A 19,588-nucleotide genomic window follows, 5' to 3' on the forward strand; every position below is an offset into this window, starting at 1 on the left:
TATTCTGCCTTCATGTTTTTGCCACCAAAGTGGATAACCTCACATTTATCCACATTATGCTGCATCTGCCATGCGTTTGCCTACTCACCTAACCTGTCCAAGTCACCCTGCAGCCTCTTTGCATCCTTCTCACAGCTCACACCGCCACCCAGCTTTAGTGTCATCTGCAAACTTGGAGATATTACATTCAATTCCTTCATCTAAATCATTCAAGTATATCGTAAATAGCCCAGCACTGAGCCCTGCAGCACCCCACGAGTCACTGCCTGCCATTCTGAAAAGGACCTATTTATCCCGACTCTCTGCTTCCTGTCTGCCAACCAGTTCTCTATCCACGTCAGTACATTACCCCCAATACCATGTGCTTTAATTTTGCACACCAATCTCTTGTGTGGGACCTAGTCAAAAGCCTTTTGAAAGTCCAAATACACCACATCCACTGGTTCTCCCTTGTCCACTCTACCAGTTACATCCTCAAAAAATTCTAGAAGATTTGTACAAGCATGATTTCCCTTTCATAAATCCATGCTGACTTGGACCGATCCGGTCACTGCTTTCCAAATACGCTGCTATTTCATTTTTAATAATTGATTCCAACATTTTCCCCACTAGTGATGTCAGGCTAACCGGTCTATAATTACCCGTTTTCTCTCTCCCTCCTTTCTTAAAAAGTGGTGTTACATTAGCTACCCTTCAGTCCATAGGAACTGATCCAGAGTCGATTGACTGTTGGAAAATGATCACCAATGCATCCACTATTTCTAGGGCCACTTCCTTAAGTACTCTGGGATGCAGACCATCAGGCCGCGGGGATTTATTGGCCTTCAATCCCATCAATTTTCCTAACACAACTTCCTGCCCAATAAGGATTTCCTTGAGTTCCTCCTTCTCACTAGACACTCGGTACCCTAGTATCTCCGGAAGGTTATTTGTGTCTTCCTTTATGAAGAAAGAACCAAAGTATTTGTTCAACTGGTCTGCCATTTCTTTGTTCCCCATTATAAATTCACCTGAATCTGACTGCAAGGGGCCTACGTTTGTCTTCACTAATCTTTTTCTCTTCACATATCTATAGAAGCTTTTGCAGTCAGTTTTTATGTTCCCAGCAAGCTTATTCTCATACTCTATTTTCCCCCTCCTAATTAAGCCCTTTGTCCTCCTCTGCTGAATTCTAAATTTCTCACAGTCCTCAGGTTTGTTACTTTTTCTGGCCAATTTATATGCCTCTTCCTTGGAATTAACACTATCCTTAATTTCCCTTGTTAGCCACGGTTGAGCCACCTTCCCCATTTTATTTTTACTCCAGACAGGGAAGTTCATCCATGTGATCTTTAAATGTTTGCCATTGCCTATCCACCATCAACCCTTTAAGTATCATTTGCCAGTCTATTCTAGCCAATTTATGTTTCATACCATTGAAGTTACCTTTCCTTAAGTTCTGGACCCTAGTCTCTGAATTAACTGTGTCACTCTCCATCTTAAAGAATTCTACCATATTCTGGTCACTCTTTCCCAAGGGGCCTCGCACAACAAGATTGCTAATTAGTCCTTTCTCATTACACATCACCCAGTCTAGGATGGCCAGCCCTCCAGTTGGTTCCTCGACATATTGGTCTAGAAAACCATCCCTAATACACTCCAGGAAATCCTCCTCCACCGCATTGCTATCAGTTTGGTTAGCCCAATCAACATGTAGATTAAAGTCGCCCATGATAACGGCTGTACCTTTATTGCACGCATCCCTAATTTCTTGTTTGATGCTGTTCCCAACCTCACTACTACTGTTTGGAGGTCTGTACACAACTGCCACTAGCATTTTTTGCCCTTTGGTATTCCGTAGCTCCACCCATACCGATTCCACATCATCCAAGCTAATGTCCTTCCTTACAATTGCATTAATTTCCTCTTTAACAGCAATGCCCACCCCACCTCCTTTTCCTTTCTGTCTATCCTTCCTGAATGTTGAATACCCCTGGATGTTGAGTTCCCAGCCTTGGTCACCCTGGAGCCATGTCTCCGTGCTGCCAATTATATCATATCCGTTAACAGCTATCTGCGCAGTTAATTCGTCCACCTTATTACGAATACTCCTCGCATTGAGGCACAGAGCCTTCAGGCTTATCTTTTTAACACACTTTGTCCCTTTAGAATTTTGCTGTAATGTGGCCCTTTTTGCTTTTTGCCTTGGGTTTCTCTGCCCTCCACTTTTACTTTTCTTCTTTCTATCTTTTGCTTCTGCCCCCATTCTACTTCCCTCTGTCTCCCTGCATAGGTTCCCATCCCACTGCCATATTAGTTTAACCCGTCCCCAACAGCACGAGCAAACACTCCCCCGAGGACATTGGTTCCGGTCCTGTCCAGGTGCAGACCGTCTGGTTTGTACTGGTCCCACCTCCCCCAGAACCGGTTCCAATGTCCCAGGAATTTGAATCCCTCCTTTCTGCACCACTCCTCAAGCCACGTATTCATCTGAGCTATCCTGCGATTCCTACTCTGACTAGCACGTGGCACTGGTAGCAATCCTGAGATAACTAGCTTTGAGGTCCTACTTTTTAATTTAGCTCCTAGCTCCCTAAATTTGTCTTGTTGGACCTCATCCCGTTTTTTACCTATATCGTTGGTACCTACATGCACCACGACATCTGGCTGGTCACCCTCCCCCTTCAAAATGTCCTCACAATGGCTAAGTTGTGCAGCATGCAGCAGACAAAAGTGAACTGACCGACAATCTCAGAGGAGTATTGCAAGTAGCCTCCGGAATGATCCAGGCATCGGAAACGCGCTTCAAAATGCCAATGGTCCTCTCTATTATGCTGCTCGTCACAATGTGCAACATGTTGTATTCCCGCTTAGCTTCCGTCCGGGTTAGGCGTAGGGGCGTCTTGAGCTAAGTGGCAAAGCCGTAACCTTTGTCACCCAGCAGCAAGCTCTGCCCCTCTGACTGCTGCTGAAACATGGCAGATATAGCACTCGCGTAGGATGAAAGCATCATGGGTGCTCCCAGGGTACCTTGCATCAACTGCCAGGATGCGATGCATGTCATCACAGATAAGCTCACGTTCATGGAGTGGAAGCCTTTTCTGTTCCTGTACATCTCGGAATCCTCCAAAAGTGCTCGCAAGACGATGTGGGTACAATTAATGCAGCCCTGTACCTTGGGGAAGCCAGCAACCTGAAGTAGCCAACAGCCCTGTCACGCATTGCCTGGACGGTCATGGGGAACTTTATGTAGTCATTCCTCCGGGCATATAGTGCAGCAGTCACCTGCCGAATGCAGATATGTGTTGCATGTTGAGAAATGGCGCACACATCCCCAGTTGTGGTCTGGGATGATACAGATGCATAGAATGAAAGTGTAGCTGTAACATTTACTTCAATTGACAAAGCAGTCCTCCTGACGCTTCTAGGTTGCAGGTCTGCTTTTATTAATTCACAGATCTCGGTTACAACTTCTTTGCAGAAACGCAGCCCTCTCACACAGTTTGCCTCACTCAAGTGCAGGTAGATGCCTGTTTCGATAAACCCGATATGAGTAAGGTCTCCAGCCTATCATCCTACGTGCTCTGAGGTTTTTCACGTGATGCTGTCTAATGAATCTTCTCCTCCGCAGCACCATCATGCAGAAGGCTTGCACGAGGTATGGCATTGTCAATATTGCCCCCATAATTAAATTGTAGCTTTGCAATAACCTCAAAACAGTAGGACAAAGCACTCACACCTCTTCTTCCCTCTCTCTCCAAGGTGGATGCCCTAGTATGGACCACACCCTGGTCTGCGCATGCGCAATAGGCTTGCTTACAATGGGAAGCTAGGCAATCAATGAAGACATTTGGGACAACAAAGTGTAAAGCAATTCTTGAATTTTTTTCAAAGCACCACCGAATCTCTCCTCTCCGGGCTCAAGGGTCGGCCAGCAGAATCACTCCCTTGCCCAGACACAGGGGCTCGGGGCTCAGCTTCCACTGCCCTCGCCGCCCCCGCTCCCCCTCCCCGCCCCCCACCCGGGCTTCTTTTGAAAGGAAAAATGCAAGTTTGCCAAACTTGCTTAAATGTCAAAAACTGGCGCAGATATTAGGTTACGCCCCCGATGCGAAAAAATCGTAGCCTAAAAAAATCGTACCCAAGTGAATTATGCTGGCATAGAAACTTTGGGGAAAGTTGGAGATTTTAATTTACTCCAAAAAAACGGTGCATACCAAAAAAACGGTGCAGATAATTAGGGAAAATTGAACCCTAGGTTTTCACATATATCACTGCAAGTATGTGAACAGATTTTGCATAGAATAAGAATCACTTGTTTTCTTTACAGAAACAGCCATTAAATCTTACCTGTACATTTTTGCTGACTGTGATTGGAGTAATATCTTTTCTCACAGTCACGAACACACTGTGTTTCTAACAGTAAGTAAGGTGTCTCGCATTGGCTACACACACCGGGTCTGCTACACTTCAAACAGCGTTCATTACATCCTGCAGAATGCACAATTAAATCAGTATTTATTAAAGTTAAAATAAATGTGGTTCCACTTCCCAAGTACAAAGTTTTTCAAAATCTCTTCACAAATGTTGATCACAAGTGGAATAGTGAACATGTTTTGGAAACGTTAACGGGAAGCAGAATAAACTGCTAAACCCATCAGGGCGGAGAGGGTGAACAGCCAGAGGTTGTAGTCCACATTAGTACCAATGACTTTGGAAAAAGAGGGATGAGGTCCTGCAGGCATATTTTAGGGAGCTGGAGAGAGATTAAAAAGCAAGATCACAAAGGTAGTAATCTCCGGATTACTCCTGGCGCCACATGCTAGTGAATACAGAAAAGGAGGATAGAGCAGAAGAATGCGTAACTGGAGAGATGGTGCAGGAGGGAGCACTTTAGATTCCTGAGGCATTGGGACTGCTTCTGATGGAGGTGGGACCTGTACAAGACGGAGGGGTTGCACCTCAACAGAGCTAGGACCAATATCCTCGCAGGGTATTGTTAGTGTTGTTGGGGAGGGTTTAAACTAGCTTGGCAGGGGGATGGGAACCTGATAATAGATTCAGAAGGGAGAGAAGCAAAGCTGAAATTGGAAAGCAGAAAAATAGAAAGTGAATTTGGAAGACAGAGGAAACAAGGGCTAGAAAATAGATAACAAGGAAGTTAGGCGGTGCTAAATGATATATACTTCAATGCATGGAGTATTGGGAATAAGGCAGATGAGCTGGGAGCACAGCTAGACACTTGGGAGTATGCTATTATAGATATTACTGAGACATGGCTGAAAGGAGGGCAGGTATGGCAGCTCAACATTGCTGGTTACAAGGTTTTCAGATGGGATAGAGGGGGGGCGGGGGGCTAAAAAAGGAGGGGTCGCAGTATTGATTAAATAAACAATTATAGCTGTGAGGAGGGATGATATGTTAGAAGGATCATCAAATGAAGCCATTTGGGTTGAATTCAAGAACAAAATAGGGGTGATCACACTGCTGGGAGTGTACTATAGACCTCCAAACAGTCAGAGGGAGATAGAAGAACAAAATTATAGGCAAATTTCTGAGAAGCAACAACTACCGGGCAGTAATAGTAGGGGATTTCAAATAGCCTAATATTAACGAGGATAAAATTGGCAGAAAGGTATAGAGGGCCTGGAATTCCTAAAATGCATTCAGGAGAACTTTTTTTAACCAGTATGTAACTAGCCCAACTCAGGTGGGGGTGGTTCTGGACTTAGTTTTAGGGAATGAAACTGGGCAGGTGGAAGGGGTATCAGTGGGAGAGCATTTTGGTGTTAGTGATCATAATTCAGTTAGATTTAGGGTAGTTTAGGGTAGTTATGGAAAAGGACAAAGATAGATCAGGAATAATTGGGGAAAAGCCAATTTTGCTAAACTGAGATGGGATTTAGCTAAAGTGGAATGGAAACAGCTATTTGAAGGTAAATCAGTGCCAGAGTAGTGGGAGGCATTCAAGGAGGAGATCCTGAGGGTTCAGAGCAAGTATGTTCCCTTAAAGAAAAAGGGTGGGACTAACAAATCTACAGCCGCCTGGATGTCATGGGATGTACAGGGTAGGATAAAGATAAAAAGGAAGGCTTATGACAGATACCAAGGGCTCAATACTGCAGAAACTCTAGAGGAGTATAGAAAGTGCAGGGGTGCAATTAAAAAGGAAAACAGGAAAGCAAAGAGAGAACATGAAACAATTTTGGTAAGTAAAATCAAGGAAAACCCAAAGACGTTTTACAAATACATTAAGAGCAAGAGGATAACTAAAGAAAGAGTAGAAACTATAAACGTAATCTGTGTGTGGAGGCGGAAGATGTGGGTATGGTTTTTAATGAATACTTTGAGTCTGTTTTCACAAAAGAGAGGGGCAATGCAGACAGGGAGGAGGAGTCTGAAATATTAGATGAAATACACATAGTGAGAGAGGAAGTATTAAGGGGCTTAGCAGTTTTGAAAGTGGATAAATCCTCAGGCATGGATGAAATGTATCCCAGGCTGTTAAGAGGTAAAAGAGGAAATAGCAGAGGCTCTGAGCATCATTTTCCAATCTTCTCTGTATGTGGAGCCGGAGGACTGCTAACATTGTACCTTTGTTTAAAAAGGGAGAAAAGGATAGACCAAGTAATTACAGGCCAGTCGCTTAACCTCGGTGGTGGGAAAATTATTGGAAAAAATTCTGAGGGACAGGATAAATTTTAATTTAGAAAGACACAGATTATTCAAGGACAGTCCATATGGGTTTGTTCAGGGAAGGTCATGTCTGACTAACTTGATTGAATTTTTTGAGCGGGTAACAAGGAGGGTCGATGAGAGTAGAATGTTTGATGGCGTGTATATGGATTTTAGCAAGGCTTTTGATAAGGTCCCACATGGCAGACTGGTCACGAAAGTAAAAGCCCATGGGATCCAAAGCAAAGTGGCAAGTGGATCCAAAATTGGCTCAGAGGCAGGAAGCAAAGGGTAATGGTTGATGGGTGTTTTTGCGACTGGAAGGCTGTTTCCAGTGGGGTTCCAAGGGCTCAGTATTAGGTCTCTTGCTTTTTGTGGTATATATCAATGATTTAGACTTGAATGTAGGGGGTATGATTAAGAAAGCAGATTATACTAAAATCGGCTGTGTGGTTGATAATGAAGAAGCTGTAGATTGCAGGAAGATACCAATGAACTGGTCAGGTGGGCTGAACAGTGGCAAATGGAATTCAATCCAGAGAAGTGTGAGGTAATGCATTTTGGGAGGGCTAACAAGACAAGTGAATACACATTAAATGGTAGGACACTGAGAAGTCTAGAGGAACAAAGAGACCTTGGAGTGAATGTCCACAGATCCCTGAAGGTAGCAGGTCAGGTAGATAAGGTGGTTAACATAAGAACATAAGAATTAAGAGCAGGAGTAGGCCATTTGGCCCCTCGAGCCTGATCCGCCATTCAATAAGATCATAGCTGATCTTCTACCTCAACTCCACTTTCCTACACTTTCCCCATATCCCTTAATTTCCTTAATATTCAAAAATCTATTGATCTCCGTCTTGAATATACTCAATGACTGAGCCTTCACAGCCCTCTGGGGTAGAGAATTCCAGAGATTCACCACCCTCTTGAGTGAAGAAGTTTCTCCTCATCTCAGTCCTAAATGGCCAACACCTAATTCTGAGATTGTGACCCCTGGTTCTCGACTCCCCAGCCAGAGGAAACATACTCCCTGTCAAGTCCTGTAAGAATTTTGTATGTTTCAATGAGATCACTTCTCATTCTACTAACCTCTAGAGAATATAGACCTAGTCTACTCAATTTCTCCTTATAGGACAATTCCCCCATCCCAGGAATCAATCTGGTGAACCTTTGTTGCACTCCCTCTATGGCAAGGAGACCAAAACTGTACACAATACTCCCCAGGTGCGGTCTCACCAGGGCCCTTTATAATTGCAATAAGATGTCTTTACTGTTCGTCAAATCCTCTTGTAATACAGGCCAATATACCATTTTCTTTCTTAATTGCTTGCTGTACCTGCAAGTTTACTTTCAGTGATTCATGTACAAGGACACACAGGTCCCTCTGAACACCAACATTTCCCAATCACTCACCATTTAAAAAATACTCTGTTTTTCTTAGAAAGTATATGGAATACTTGCCTTTATTAGCAGAGGCATAGAATACAAGAGCAGGGAGGTTATGCTTGAACTGTCTAAAACACTAGTTAGGCCACAGCTAGAGTACTACGTGCAGTTCTGGTCACCACATTACAGGAAAGATGTAATTGCATTAGAGAGGATACAGAGGAGATTTACAAGAATGTTGCCTGGATTGAAGAATTTTAGCTACGAGGAAAGATTGGATAGGCTGGGTTTGTTTTCTTTGGAACAGAGAGGACGCCTTATTGAGGTGTATAAAATTATGAAGGGCCTGGATAGAATGGATAGGAAGGACCAATTTCCCTTACTACAGGGGTTAACAACCAGAGGGCATAGATTTAACGTAATTGGTAGGAGGTTTAGAGGAGATTTGAGGGGAAATGTCTTCACCCAGAGGCTGGTGGGGGTCTGGAAATCATTGCCTGAAAGGGTGGTAAAGGCAGAAACCCTCACCAGATTTAAAAAGTACTTGTATGTGCACTTGAAGTGCTGTAATCTATAAGGCAACGGACCAAGAGCTGGAAAGTGGGATTAGGCTGAATATCTCTGTCGGCCGACACGGACACGATGGGCCGAAATGGCCTCCTTGTGTGCTGTAAATTTCTATGATTCTATGATCATGTATATAATGAATGCTGTGGGAAATCTGAACAGCTCTGATTTCCTATAAGATGAATATTTATGAATCAGTACCTCAGATGAATATTTACAATTTATATCTTCATAAAGACTGCAGAAAATGCACAACTTTGAAACAATAATTCTCTCTGGTCAGATATCTACAAAGCTAAAAGTTTTGTGTGAGATGGGGTGCACATCTTGTGGGAATGAAAACATTTCTATTCATTTAATCCTACATACTCCACAGTGGAAGATGGACATTCTGTCAAATCTACTGAATGCAGCTGCAACTGTACAGGGTATTGGTGAGGCCGCACTTGGAGTACTGCGTGCAGTTTTGATCACCTTACTTAAGGAAGGATATACTAGCTTTGGAGGGGGTACAGAGACGATTCACTAGGCTGATTCCGGAGATGAGGGATAGATTGAGTAGACTGGGTCTTTACTCGTTGGAGTTCAGAAGGATGAGGGGTGATCTTATAGAAACATTTAAAATAATGAAAGGGATAGACAAGATAGAGGCTAAGAGGTTGTTTCCACTGGTCGGGGAGACTAGAACTAGGGGGCACAGCCTCAAAATACGGGGGAGTCAATTTAAAACCGAGTTGAGAAGGAATTTCTTCTCCCGGACGGTTGTGAATCTGTGGAATTCTCTGCCCAAGGAAGCAGTTGAGGCTGGCTCATTGAATGTATTCAAATCACAGATAGATAGATTTTTAACCAATAAGGGAATTAAGGGTTTTGGGGAGCGGGCGGGTAAGTGGAGCTGAGTCCACGGCCAGATCAGCCATGATCTTGTTGAATGGCGGAGCAGGCTCGAGGGGCTAGATGGCCTACTCCTGTTCCTAATTCTTATGTTCTTACGTACATAAGAGCTATCAAAATTAATATATTCCATAATTGATGGATTTTCAGACAATAACAGTGGAACAGCTAACTTCTCTTTATGAATTAATATATCGTGTGCATTGATAATCAATTTTATTTGCCAACCATTATTAAAGACAAGGGGCTAGAATTTCCACTTCATTTTCGGCGGTTTTCTCAGCAGTACTGTTCGTTTTCGGTGGCAAACCACCCGGCAAAATTTTCCATTCCATTTTTTAAAGAGTTCCGCCAGCGTTTTCAAAATATTGCTGGGGAGTGGACCACTGACGTGCACTGCCGAAATAACCGCTACCGTCCAAGTCTGGGCTTAGCGGTGACCCGTAAGTAAGATTAAAAAAAACACCCATGAAAAGCAGCTGGAGCTGGGCGGTAGGTAAGTAGCCCTTCAAAGAAAGGTAAGCTAAAGGGTTTTTTATAATTCTTTTAAAATTATTTTACAGCAATTAAGTTAAAAAGGGACCCGAGAATGTTTTCTGATTTTTTATTTTTTGTTCCTTGTAAAAATATTTTTTGTGTTTTCCCCCCTCCCTAGGCCCAACCGCAGCCTCGGTCTAAATTTGAGTCCATTTTGGTTAAGAACCTCCCAATTTGCCCAGGATCGTGTTTAACCGGCGAGAATCTACGTGTAAGATCCATTTTCTCGCCGAGCGGTATTTTTTCCTTTTTTTATGCAATTTTTTGCCGCTGTTATTTGAAGAATCTTAGCGATCTTTTTGGGCGGCAATCTGGCGATGGCGGTTTTAGGGAAATTCTAGCCCAAGAGATTTTGAGAATCTGATTCTCAATGGCATCTGACTGCCACCAATGTAAACTGATAAATCAGTACTGGCAATCGTTTATAAAAGGATAAGTACCATATTTTTTGGGACCAGAGTCTTTTCTACTCCTGTCCTTTTATATGTTTGCATGTAAAACACTGTAGAAACTGTAATGAAGACTCACGTATGCATTCTTCTCCTGCTTCATAGAAGCCTGCTGCACACTGTTCTACGCAGGAGCCCTCTTGCAATATGTAACCATCCATGCATTGCAAGCAGTCGGTTTTGAGGGGCCCCTTACAAGCATTGCAGCTCCAGTCACACTCTATCAAAATAAAGTGTGTCGTTATTTTCTTTAAAGATAGCAAATTGACATCAAATATTTAATGAAAAACACGAGAGGAATAAACATTTCTATTGTTTCTGAAGGGTCAGCGACCGACACAAGAGTGGGTGCCATCCTTGATGACAACATAGGCACCGTCATTGATGGTCGAGGCAGATGTTTTCTGGCTGCCAGCGTGGCTAAGTTGCTCAGCTGGCCTGGATATGCCAGAAAAATAAATCTGCCTCAGAAACCAGTCTATGGTGGCTTTTAGTAAAACCATAAATCAAAATTAGGAAAAAAATTGGTAGCGGTCCTTTCAGTTGCTGTAGAAACACCCTGCAATATGTAAGCAGTAGTTTTCACAGTGTCAGGATGGTAATTCAATACTGAAGGCCCACTTTGTGCAGTAGTTTTGCAATATAATAGGGCCATAATTAAAACTATCAGAAATGGTTTCACAGCCAGCATTTTTTGGGTGAATCTATCTTTTACCATGCTTGCAGAAACACTCAGACTGACTACTCGAGGTATCAGTCCAAGGTCTGCAGTATTTACATACTTCTCCTTAGGTGGTCCCTCGAATAGAGGATGATTTGCTTCCACACCAAAAGGGATGAGTTCGATGAGTTCACAGGTGTTTCAATGAAGGATCTAATATTCCGGGTCCCGAACTGCATTTTGAAGGGTGGAAGATGCCTGTGTGTGGATTTTTTAACGTGTGGTGGCCATTGCACACCAGCCACCACACGGGCTTGACAGAGCTTGGTCTTGGTCCAGTGGCCAGGATTAACCAAGATGACTGGAGACCAGCTCTGCTGCATACACCTCAGAAATGAAGGCCATTGAAATCCAACTACATTGGCAATTAAGATGCATAGCACCATAGTAACTTAAACTCGGCTCTGAAAGTGGGGGTCAAATATTCACCCTTGGTTGACAAATGGTTCAACGGATAATTGAACTGCTGTGTCATACTCAGCCATGCAGACCATACAAGTCCCAGGTTCAATTGTTGATCTCTATGGAGTCAGCTAATCTCAGCTGCAGTAGCAGTAGAGGTGCTATAATTGGCCTGAGAGGGGAAAAAAATCAGCCAGGGTTCCTGTTCCTTATTTTTGACCAATAACATTGTGGGAAAATGGGCATGTATATATTGAGTGTGGACACCACCGGACTCGACAATGGTCCCCTCTACCCCACCCCATCAAAAAACCTGTCAAGACTCACACCTGAAGAATGAACATTTTGACAAGGTACTGTTAGTGCCAACTGCCACACAATAGGTCACTGCCTTCAGAAAAGAAATAAGGGTAAAGTGGAGGAAACTGCTAATCAAAAAGTGGGGGGTGAATTTCCACGAGAGTTGTCCATTTCGGTGAATGGTGAAACATTGCTCATGCTGTTTTTCCAGGGTTTCCAAGGATCTTCCGCCAAAGTTACAGAGGTCCAATGCGAGAACCCTTGTGGAAATTCATCATCACTCAGTATAGTGTCAGACTGCTCCTACCTTCAAACCGACCTTACTAAATCACACTCCTGGAGGGAAGCTTTGGCTACCAGGAGAGTGCATTTTCAAAATGGCCCTCATATCTGTGATAAAGTGGGTATGAATCCCAAAAGCCTGAGGGTGAATCTTCATGCAAGACTGATAATGACATGAAAAATTTTTAAATGAGTCAGTCACTCCATCCAATGAATTTTTAAGCTAATATAAGCTGCTATTGAGCATTTGGTAAAAGTGGTGGAATAAGTGAGCATGATATTTGAAGCAAACCCAAGGAACCATTTGGTTTTCAAAGTACTTTAAAACATTATCCAAGGGGTTCAAATGCTCAGCATAAGATGGATAAATCAACGTGGTTGAAGTCACTGCCTGCATGCAGTGAAACTTGAGATTATGATGGAAAAGTCTGGAGATACCCCATACTGCAACTCAGGTCAGTTCACTTTAGATGCAGCTTCCTTCACCTGCCGTTTCCACCATGGTCTAAGATAATCAAATATGGACACAGCTCCAGTATGAAATGGTGGGATAAGTATGATAGGTGCAAGTTCCAGCTTGAGATTCTGTGATACTTTGGATTTGAGAAAGTGTAAACAAATAAAAGGAAAAGAAAAATCAATAGTGAAGACATTGGAGGCAAACAAAATGCAATCAAACAATAAATAATTAATGAACATGACCGTTTGTTCAGAGTCAACGATAAGATGCAGTGCACACTTCATCACCAAAATAAAATCACTGTGTAAATCAGAGTTGAAATTATGGTTTAGACACGCAAGGATCAATTCTGCTGTGAACGTTTTCATTAATGTTAAACAGCATTAAGTCCATTACAGAGTCAATACAAATATTTATTTCTCAATCAACAATCAGACAATCTAATCTTCTGAGTTATTGAAACATATGGATTTCTGATTTTCTTGAGAAACATTCATCACTGAGGCCCATCACAGCAAACTTCAAACCTGTAAGTAATATATTGTTGTTTAATCTTTCTTAATTAGTAACTCTAGTGAAAATCAAAATTACTTTCACCAAGAAAGCCATTTCTAGTAGTGTTACTCTTAAATCAAATGTAGCGCTTATCTCCAATTTAAGTACCAGTAGATTTAGCAACTAACAATCTAATTTTTTTGGAACACTCTCCTGCATTTAACTGGATGGATTTTCCATAATCCTATTGCCACAATCCGCTGTTGAGCTCTGTGTAAAATAAGCAGACTGTATTCTGAACCACCATGATACTCCCAGCAAATCAGTAATACTAGTTCACAAAGCCTGAAAAAAGACAGAGAGTTGCCTGGAATCCCAGCTGACAATAATTTGTCCGCATAGCAACACTCGCACTTGAATGTGCAGGCTTGCATTTTGGTACTCAAGTACATTTTTCAAATTGTTTACAAGTGGACAACTCTTTTTTTATTGGAATAATTTATTAAAGTGTTACGATACATGGTTGCATGTAGCTCCATATTAAGAGTCTTTTTCTTGAATCACTGCTGTTCATAGTAGTACAACATCAGAAGACTCAACATGGAGTTATGTATCTCCTTGTACAATTAAAATATCCATAATCGCAACATCAACATTTTTTTGATGTATAAGTCTTATCAGACTTTTAAAGTGGGCCAAAGTAATGAAGTAAGGAAATTCCAAGCTGGGAAAGAAACTGTAACGTCTGCCTGTCTTACCTCGGCAAGTTCCGGTTGCGTAGTCAATGTAATACTGCTGGCCACAGGTCTCATATTGACATTCTCCAAAGAGCAAAACTTTAGTGGGGTCTTTACAGGACAAGCAAGCTGAATTAGACTCACAGGTCAAACACTGGCTACTGCAGGCTAGGAGACAAAAACAAATAGTCTATTGAGAGGTTTTTCCTCATAAACTATAGTATCACAGGTTCCATCTTACGTGAAAATGAAGTAGCTTGTAAATAGCCTTGGATGAACTTTCTGCCTGTTATTTGATTAATAACTTTCATTTGTCACATGACTGTTAATTTATGCTTGGAAATGTTAAAACAAATGCTAGACAGCAGGAGAAATTAATGAATGGTTACATTTTTATCAGGATAGTGCCACAACAATTATTACAAAAAGCTTAAACTGTTACCAATAGTGACAGACTATCCAAAATGGAACGTGCTGCACTTAGATCACAATGGGCCATTAATGCTTTAACTAAGTTTAGAAAGAAATATTTTAGGGATCACTGATGGCAATGCAAATAAAATTAATAATAGCTATCAGAAATCTAAGTTATTACATAAACTATCACTTCATGGTTACAGTTACAATTTACATCAGCAATATCTTGTTGACAGTATTAGTAAATGAGGTACAGAGGTAACATTCTCAACAGATTATGGTGGGAAATAGCCTTTTCAATTTAAGTTTTTGTTCATTTAAAAAAGTACAACACTAAAATGACAATTGTACACCAAAGACTTTCAAGCTAGGATCCCTAAAAAAAAAGGCGTTAAGCGCTAAGATCTCAGGGTGTTCACCAAGCCAACAGATTTCACTTGTTCTGTGATTGGTTTCTGTATTTTTTGACCTACAGATATGGTACCTTTGTTGTAGTATATAAATGAAAGCACTAATTGGCATTGTCTTTCAGATGTCAGGGAAGGGTTCCCCAGAAAAAGAAGAAAGAAAGAATTGCATTTATATTCTGCCTTTCACAACCACCGGATGCCCCAAAGCGCTTTACAGCCAATGAAGTACTTTTTGAAGTGTATCATTGTTGTAATGTAGGAAGCACGGCAGCCAATTTACACACAGCAAGCTTCCACAAACAGCAATGTGATAATGACCAGATAATCTGTTTTAGTGATGTTGATTGAGGGATAAATATTGACCAAGACTGGGGATAACTTCCCTGCTCTTCTTCAAAATAGTGCCATGGATCTTTTATGTCCGCCTGAGAGAGCAGACAGGGTCTCAGTTTAAAGTCTCATCCAAAAGACAGTACCTTCGACAGTGCAGCACTCCCTCAGTACTGCACTGGAGTTTCAGCAGAGATTGTTGTGCTCAAGATCTGAATCGGGACTTAACCCACAACTTCTGACTCAGAGGCGAGGGTGCTACCCACTGAGCAAGACTAACAACTTTGCTACAATTGGCCTTAGCATCCCTGAATTAGACACTTGAGTGTGTCAATATTTCCAGGGGATGCACTGGAGTGTGCCAATATTTGAAGAATCCTATAATTGACCTCAGTACCCCTTGACTAGAGCAAGGCAGTGGGAAAATTTGCCACTGTTCCTGCTGTTGATTGCTATCCAGTAGCTATTGTTAGAAGGACTAATGTGTACACATCAGATGAGTACATAATCAGGCCTGGCTATTATGTTCCTCAGTAAATTAACCTGCTGTAATCTTGGGTGATATAAAGTATTAAGGCATTAAAAAATTGCAACTGGAACCTGCAATGTTCAGTACCTGGCCACACACATGAAAACATGCCAAATATGAGTGGCCAGCTGGCACCCATTGAACTGTGCCCACCTATAAGAAATAGGAGCAGGATTAGGCCCTATGGCCCCAAGCCTGCTCTGCCATTCAATAAGATCATGCCTGATCATCGACCTCAGCTCCACTTTTCTGCCCGATCTCCATATCCCCTGATTCCCCAGACTCCAAAAATCTATCTATCTCAGCCTTGAATATATTCAGAGACTCAGGGCTCAAGTTTCGGCCTGAGTTGCTCCTATTTTTTTGGAGCAATTACTTTAGAATGGAGCATCTTAGAAATTGGGGGGCTTAACAGGGGGTGGGGAGTTGGGGGGAGGGGCGGAGGGCAGAAGGAAGGGGGGCTGACCTGGGGGGGGAGGGAAGGGAGATGAGCTGAACAGGGGGGGGGGGGGGAGGGGGGGATGAATGGGCCCCGCCGACACTGGGCTTCCAGTCGGACTTTGGAAGGGGCCCGCCCCCAGCGAGATGCCGGGCGGGCGGGTCCTGCCGCCGCCGAGGTAAGCTGTGTCAGGCCACTCAGCCCGGGATAGGGGCGACGTCCCTTCGGCCTGGGACAGAGTCATCACCCGGAGACAGGACACGCTGGGAGGGCCAGGAGCTACTGCGCACACGCGCAGCTGCCGGCACTGTTTTTGGCGCAGGGCTGTAGCTCCGCCCCCAGCAGCTCCTGCTGCGCCGCGCCGAGCTGGAAATGGGCCTACAGATATCGGAGAATCGCGAGGTAAGTATTCGGCGCAATTTTTGTTCTACAAATTAGGCGGACCTCTCCGATGTGCACCGTTCTAGCGGGAGGTCCGAAACTTGAGCCCTCAGTATCCACAGCCACCTGGGGCAGAGAATTCTAAAGATTCACAACCCTGTGAAGAAATTCCTCCTCTTTTCCGTCTTAAATGGCCTACCCTTTTTCCTGAGACTGTGCCTCTTAGTTCTAGACTCTCCAGCCAAGGGAAACAACCTCTCAGCATCTACCCTGTCAATGCCCTTCAGAATCTTATATGTTTCAATGAGATCACCTCTCATTCTTCTAAAATTAAGAGAGTATAGGCCCATTTTGCACAATCTCTTATCATAAGACTGCCCTCTCATCCTAGGAAACAATCTTATGAACCTCCATTGTACCGCCTCCAAGGCAAGTATATCCTTCCTTAGATAAAGAGACCAAACCTGAAGTTAAGCCTTTTAGAAAAGGAGAGAAAATGGGTACAAAAAGACTGAACAACTTTGCTACAATTGGCCTTAGTGTCCCTGAATTAGGGGGCAGAAAATCAGAAAACAGTTCCCATTTCTGACTGTTATCCATCAACACTTGCTTGAAAATGTATAGAATAGATTTTCCTGCCCTGGTACTGGACAGAAGCAGCACACCCAAAGTGCACTGCTGCTTCCAGGCCCAGGAACAATAAGATTTCCTATCCCAGGCCAATAACATAGCCTGAGACACCTCAGGAACGGGCGGTCCTCTAGCTGGGCCTAGCGTTGCAGAAGAGGCAGAAAATGGAATTGTTGCGCCTTCGAAATCAGCAGCCAGAAGATCTCAATTACCTTTAGACATCCTGGGTAGGGGATTTAAAATTAAAACCGGTCATTGACCATTCTTTCTTTGGTCATTCCCCAGGTCCCTGTAGACCCTCTGGTTGGTGGGGGTCTGGGGGCAGGCCATAGTGCCATGGGGTGCCTATGAGTGATCCTCTAGGAAAATGAAATGGGAAGCCATGACAGGCTCATTCTGTCTCGGTTACATTAGTGTGATAGCCCTATGCCTACTGCAGCCCCAAGCATAGCTTTGCCTCTCCCCTAAAATCCTGGGACTGCATAGGATGGGTGGAAACTCATAAAAATGGCTCTCCACTTTTTTCATGACCTTTGCACCTCGGGTAATAGATGTTCCATGGAAGTAAGGGCCAGTAAATCAGCCCCGTAAGTATGGAAGTCAGGAGAAAACAGGGTGTGACTTGGCTACGATGCCTCCCATGGTTGAATTGCCTGCTTACATTGCCTATGCTAGTACATGAAACAAAAAATTGCCATTTAAAAGCAGTACTGGAGAGCTGCTGCTGCTCAAGGAACTGTTCACCAGCACAAATCAGCATCTTCAGGAAAGTGAAGGAAAAAAGAAGGAACAACAGTGGCAAGGAGAAAAAAAAGCATCTGGAATAGTTGCCTATTACTAGTAATAATGCTCACGTTTATCTGCATTCCAATTTAGGTATGAGACCCTGTTAAAAATCTTGTAAATACTTTGTACATTTGCATAGCATCATTTTCTTTCCCATTATATCAGCAAAATATCTGCTTTATTTATAGCACTCTCCAATATCAGCGGTTGCTTGTCATACAAGAAGTAATTTTCCAGCTGCACTTCCAATGCAGTGAGATTCATTCTGGAAATTTGGGCATTGGCTCATGATTTTTTAACCGTTAATGGTTGATGTGCAACCAAATTTCCAAGATGCGCTACTGATGGCCGAGACTCCTCACTGCAAGTGTGAAGTTGGAAAATTACTCCTGCAGTACGAAATCCCAGCAGGTGTAGCAATATAATGGTTGCAGCTCACATGCAACATGGCCAGAGATACATACGTTGGCAGATCCAGTTGCTGTCACTGTAGAAAGCTGTAAGGCAGGCAGTAATGCACATGCCAGTATGGGCCAGGACCAGGTCAGCTTCACAGGCAGTGCAACCATAAACTCCTTCACTATTGCAAGTTTCACATGATGAATGGCATCCTGGAATAAGCAAAGAAAAGACATGAACATATGAGCATGTGTATTTTGATCAACATAAGAATAAAAATAACTACAGTAGCCTACTTTAAAGTGTTTTTACCCCTCATTACTTACTTTTGCAAGTGCTTCTGCTCATGAAATACCCCGTGGGACAATGAAAAACGCAATGGTCTCCGAGCAGCACCTCACGGGGATTCTTACAGTACAAACAGACACTACCTGTATCTTGAAGGTCAGCCACACAGTGCTGACACTGAGGTTGACAATCTGAAACAAAAAGAAAAAAAAAACAGATTGGTACTCGATGGTAGTGATAAACTATCAGCGGACAGCAGTCATAATAATTTAAACATTGGCCTCTTTATCATTATAATCTAATTACATTGGAGAATTATAAACACAGGTTCGGAGATTCCTCTGGAGGATTTTGAGGGGCAGGTCAGAACTTTCACCCATGCCATGAATGTGTTTCTTACCCCGGACAAGTTTCTCAGAGCAGGAGTATTTACATATCGGATGGGCACCCTTGCCATTCACGTTGCAAATAGGGCACCAGCTTCAGATAGGACCAGAGGTTCAGATTTGCCATAATGTTTTACCGCAACATAAGTGGACGGGCACTGCATGGGATATTTATAAAAACGGACCATTCGTTGAAATTGTCGGCTTTTGCATGATCATCAATTGCTCGTCGAACAACTGAAGTTGGGAAATGTCTTTTTAAATTTGAAATTCATTGAGATTCATTGTCTGTATTCTTTATTTTCATGCTCTTATAGATTTTTCCATATCAATACTGTAATTCTGTAGAATAAAGTAACCAAACCTGGGTCAAATAGAGTCTTTGTGCACCTGATTCCAAGATCAAACCAGGTTACAGACCATGATAAAACAGTGTTAGATGGTACAACAAAGAAGGTACAGGCAGCACGAACTCTGTACTGTAGAGTTCTAATTATGGTCCTGAAAGCATTGTAGGAAAAAATCCTTTTCCCCAATCCTTGCTGGAAAAGCTAACCACAGCTTGGCTTCAATCAGATAATTTTTGGTTAATTCTGTTTCACAACATGGCTTTCCATTCATCTCCAGTAGCAAGAAAAATGTTGGGGGAACTAAAAGCAGTCTAAAATGGGTTCCTGTTCTGTTTTGCAATGAAAGTATGCTTTTCATG

General features: G+C 42.8%; 1 protein-coding gene across 1 annotated transcript in view; it reads right to left on the minus strand.

Annotated features, from left to right (window-relative positions):
• The window catches only part of fras1 (Fraser extracellular matrix complex subunit 1), a 757,390-nt gene that overhangs the window by 281,091 nt on the left and 456,711 nt on the right, over positions 1-19,588 (minus strand). Inside the window, exons 21-25 of the mRNA XM_070871094.1 lie at positions 18,532-18,684; positions 18,271-18,417; positions 13,906-14,052; positions 10,567-10,707; positions 4,330-4,470 (exon numbers count right to left, since the gene is read on the minus strand). Coding sequence (XP_070727195.1) covers positions 4,330-4,470; positions 10,567-10,707; positions 13,906-14,052; positions 18,271-18,417; positions 18,532-18,684 — 729 coding nt within the window. The remainder of the gene's footprint in view (positions 1-4,329; positions 4,471-10,566; positions 10,708-13,905; positions 14,053-18,270; positions 18,418-18,531; positions 18,685-19,588) is intronic.

The sequence above is a fragment of the Pristiophorus japonicus genome, chromosome 2 (genome assembly GCF_044704955.1).
Source record: "Pristiophorus japonicus isolate sPriJap1 chromosome 2, sPriJap1.hap1, whole genome shotgun sequence".
NCBI classification, from domain to species: Eukaryota; Metazoa; Chordata; class Chondrichthyes; family Pristiophoridae; genus Pristiophorus; species Pristiophorus japonicus.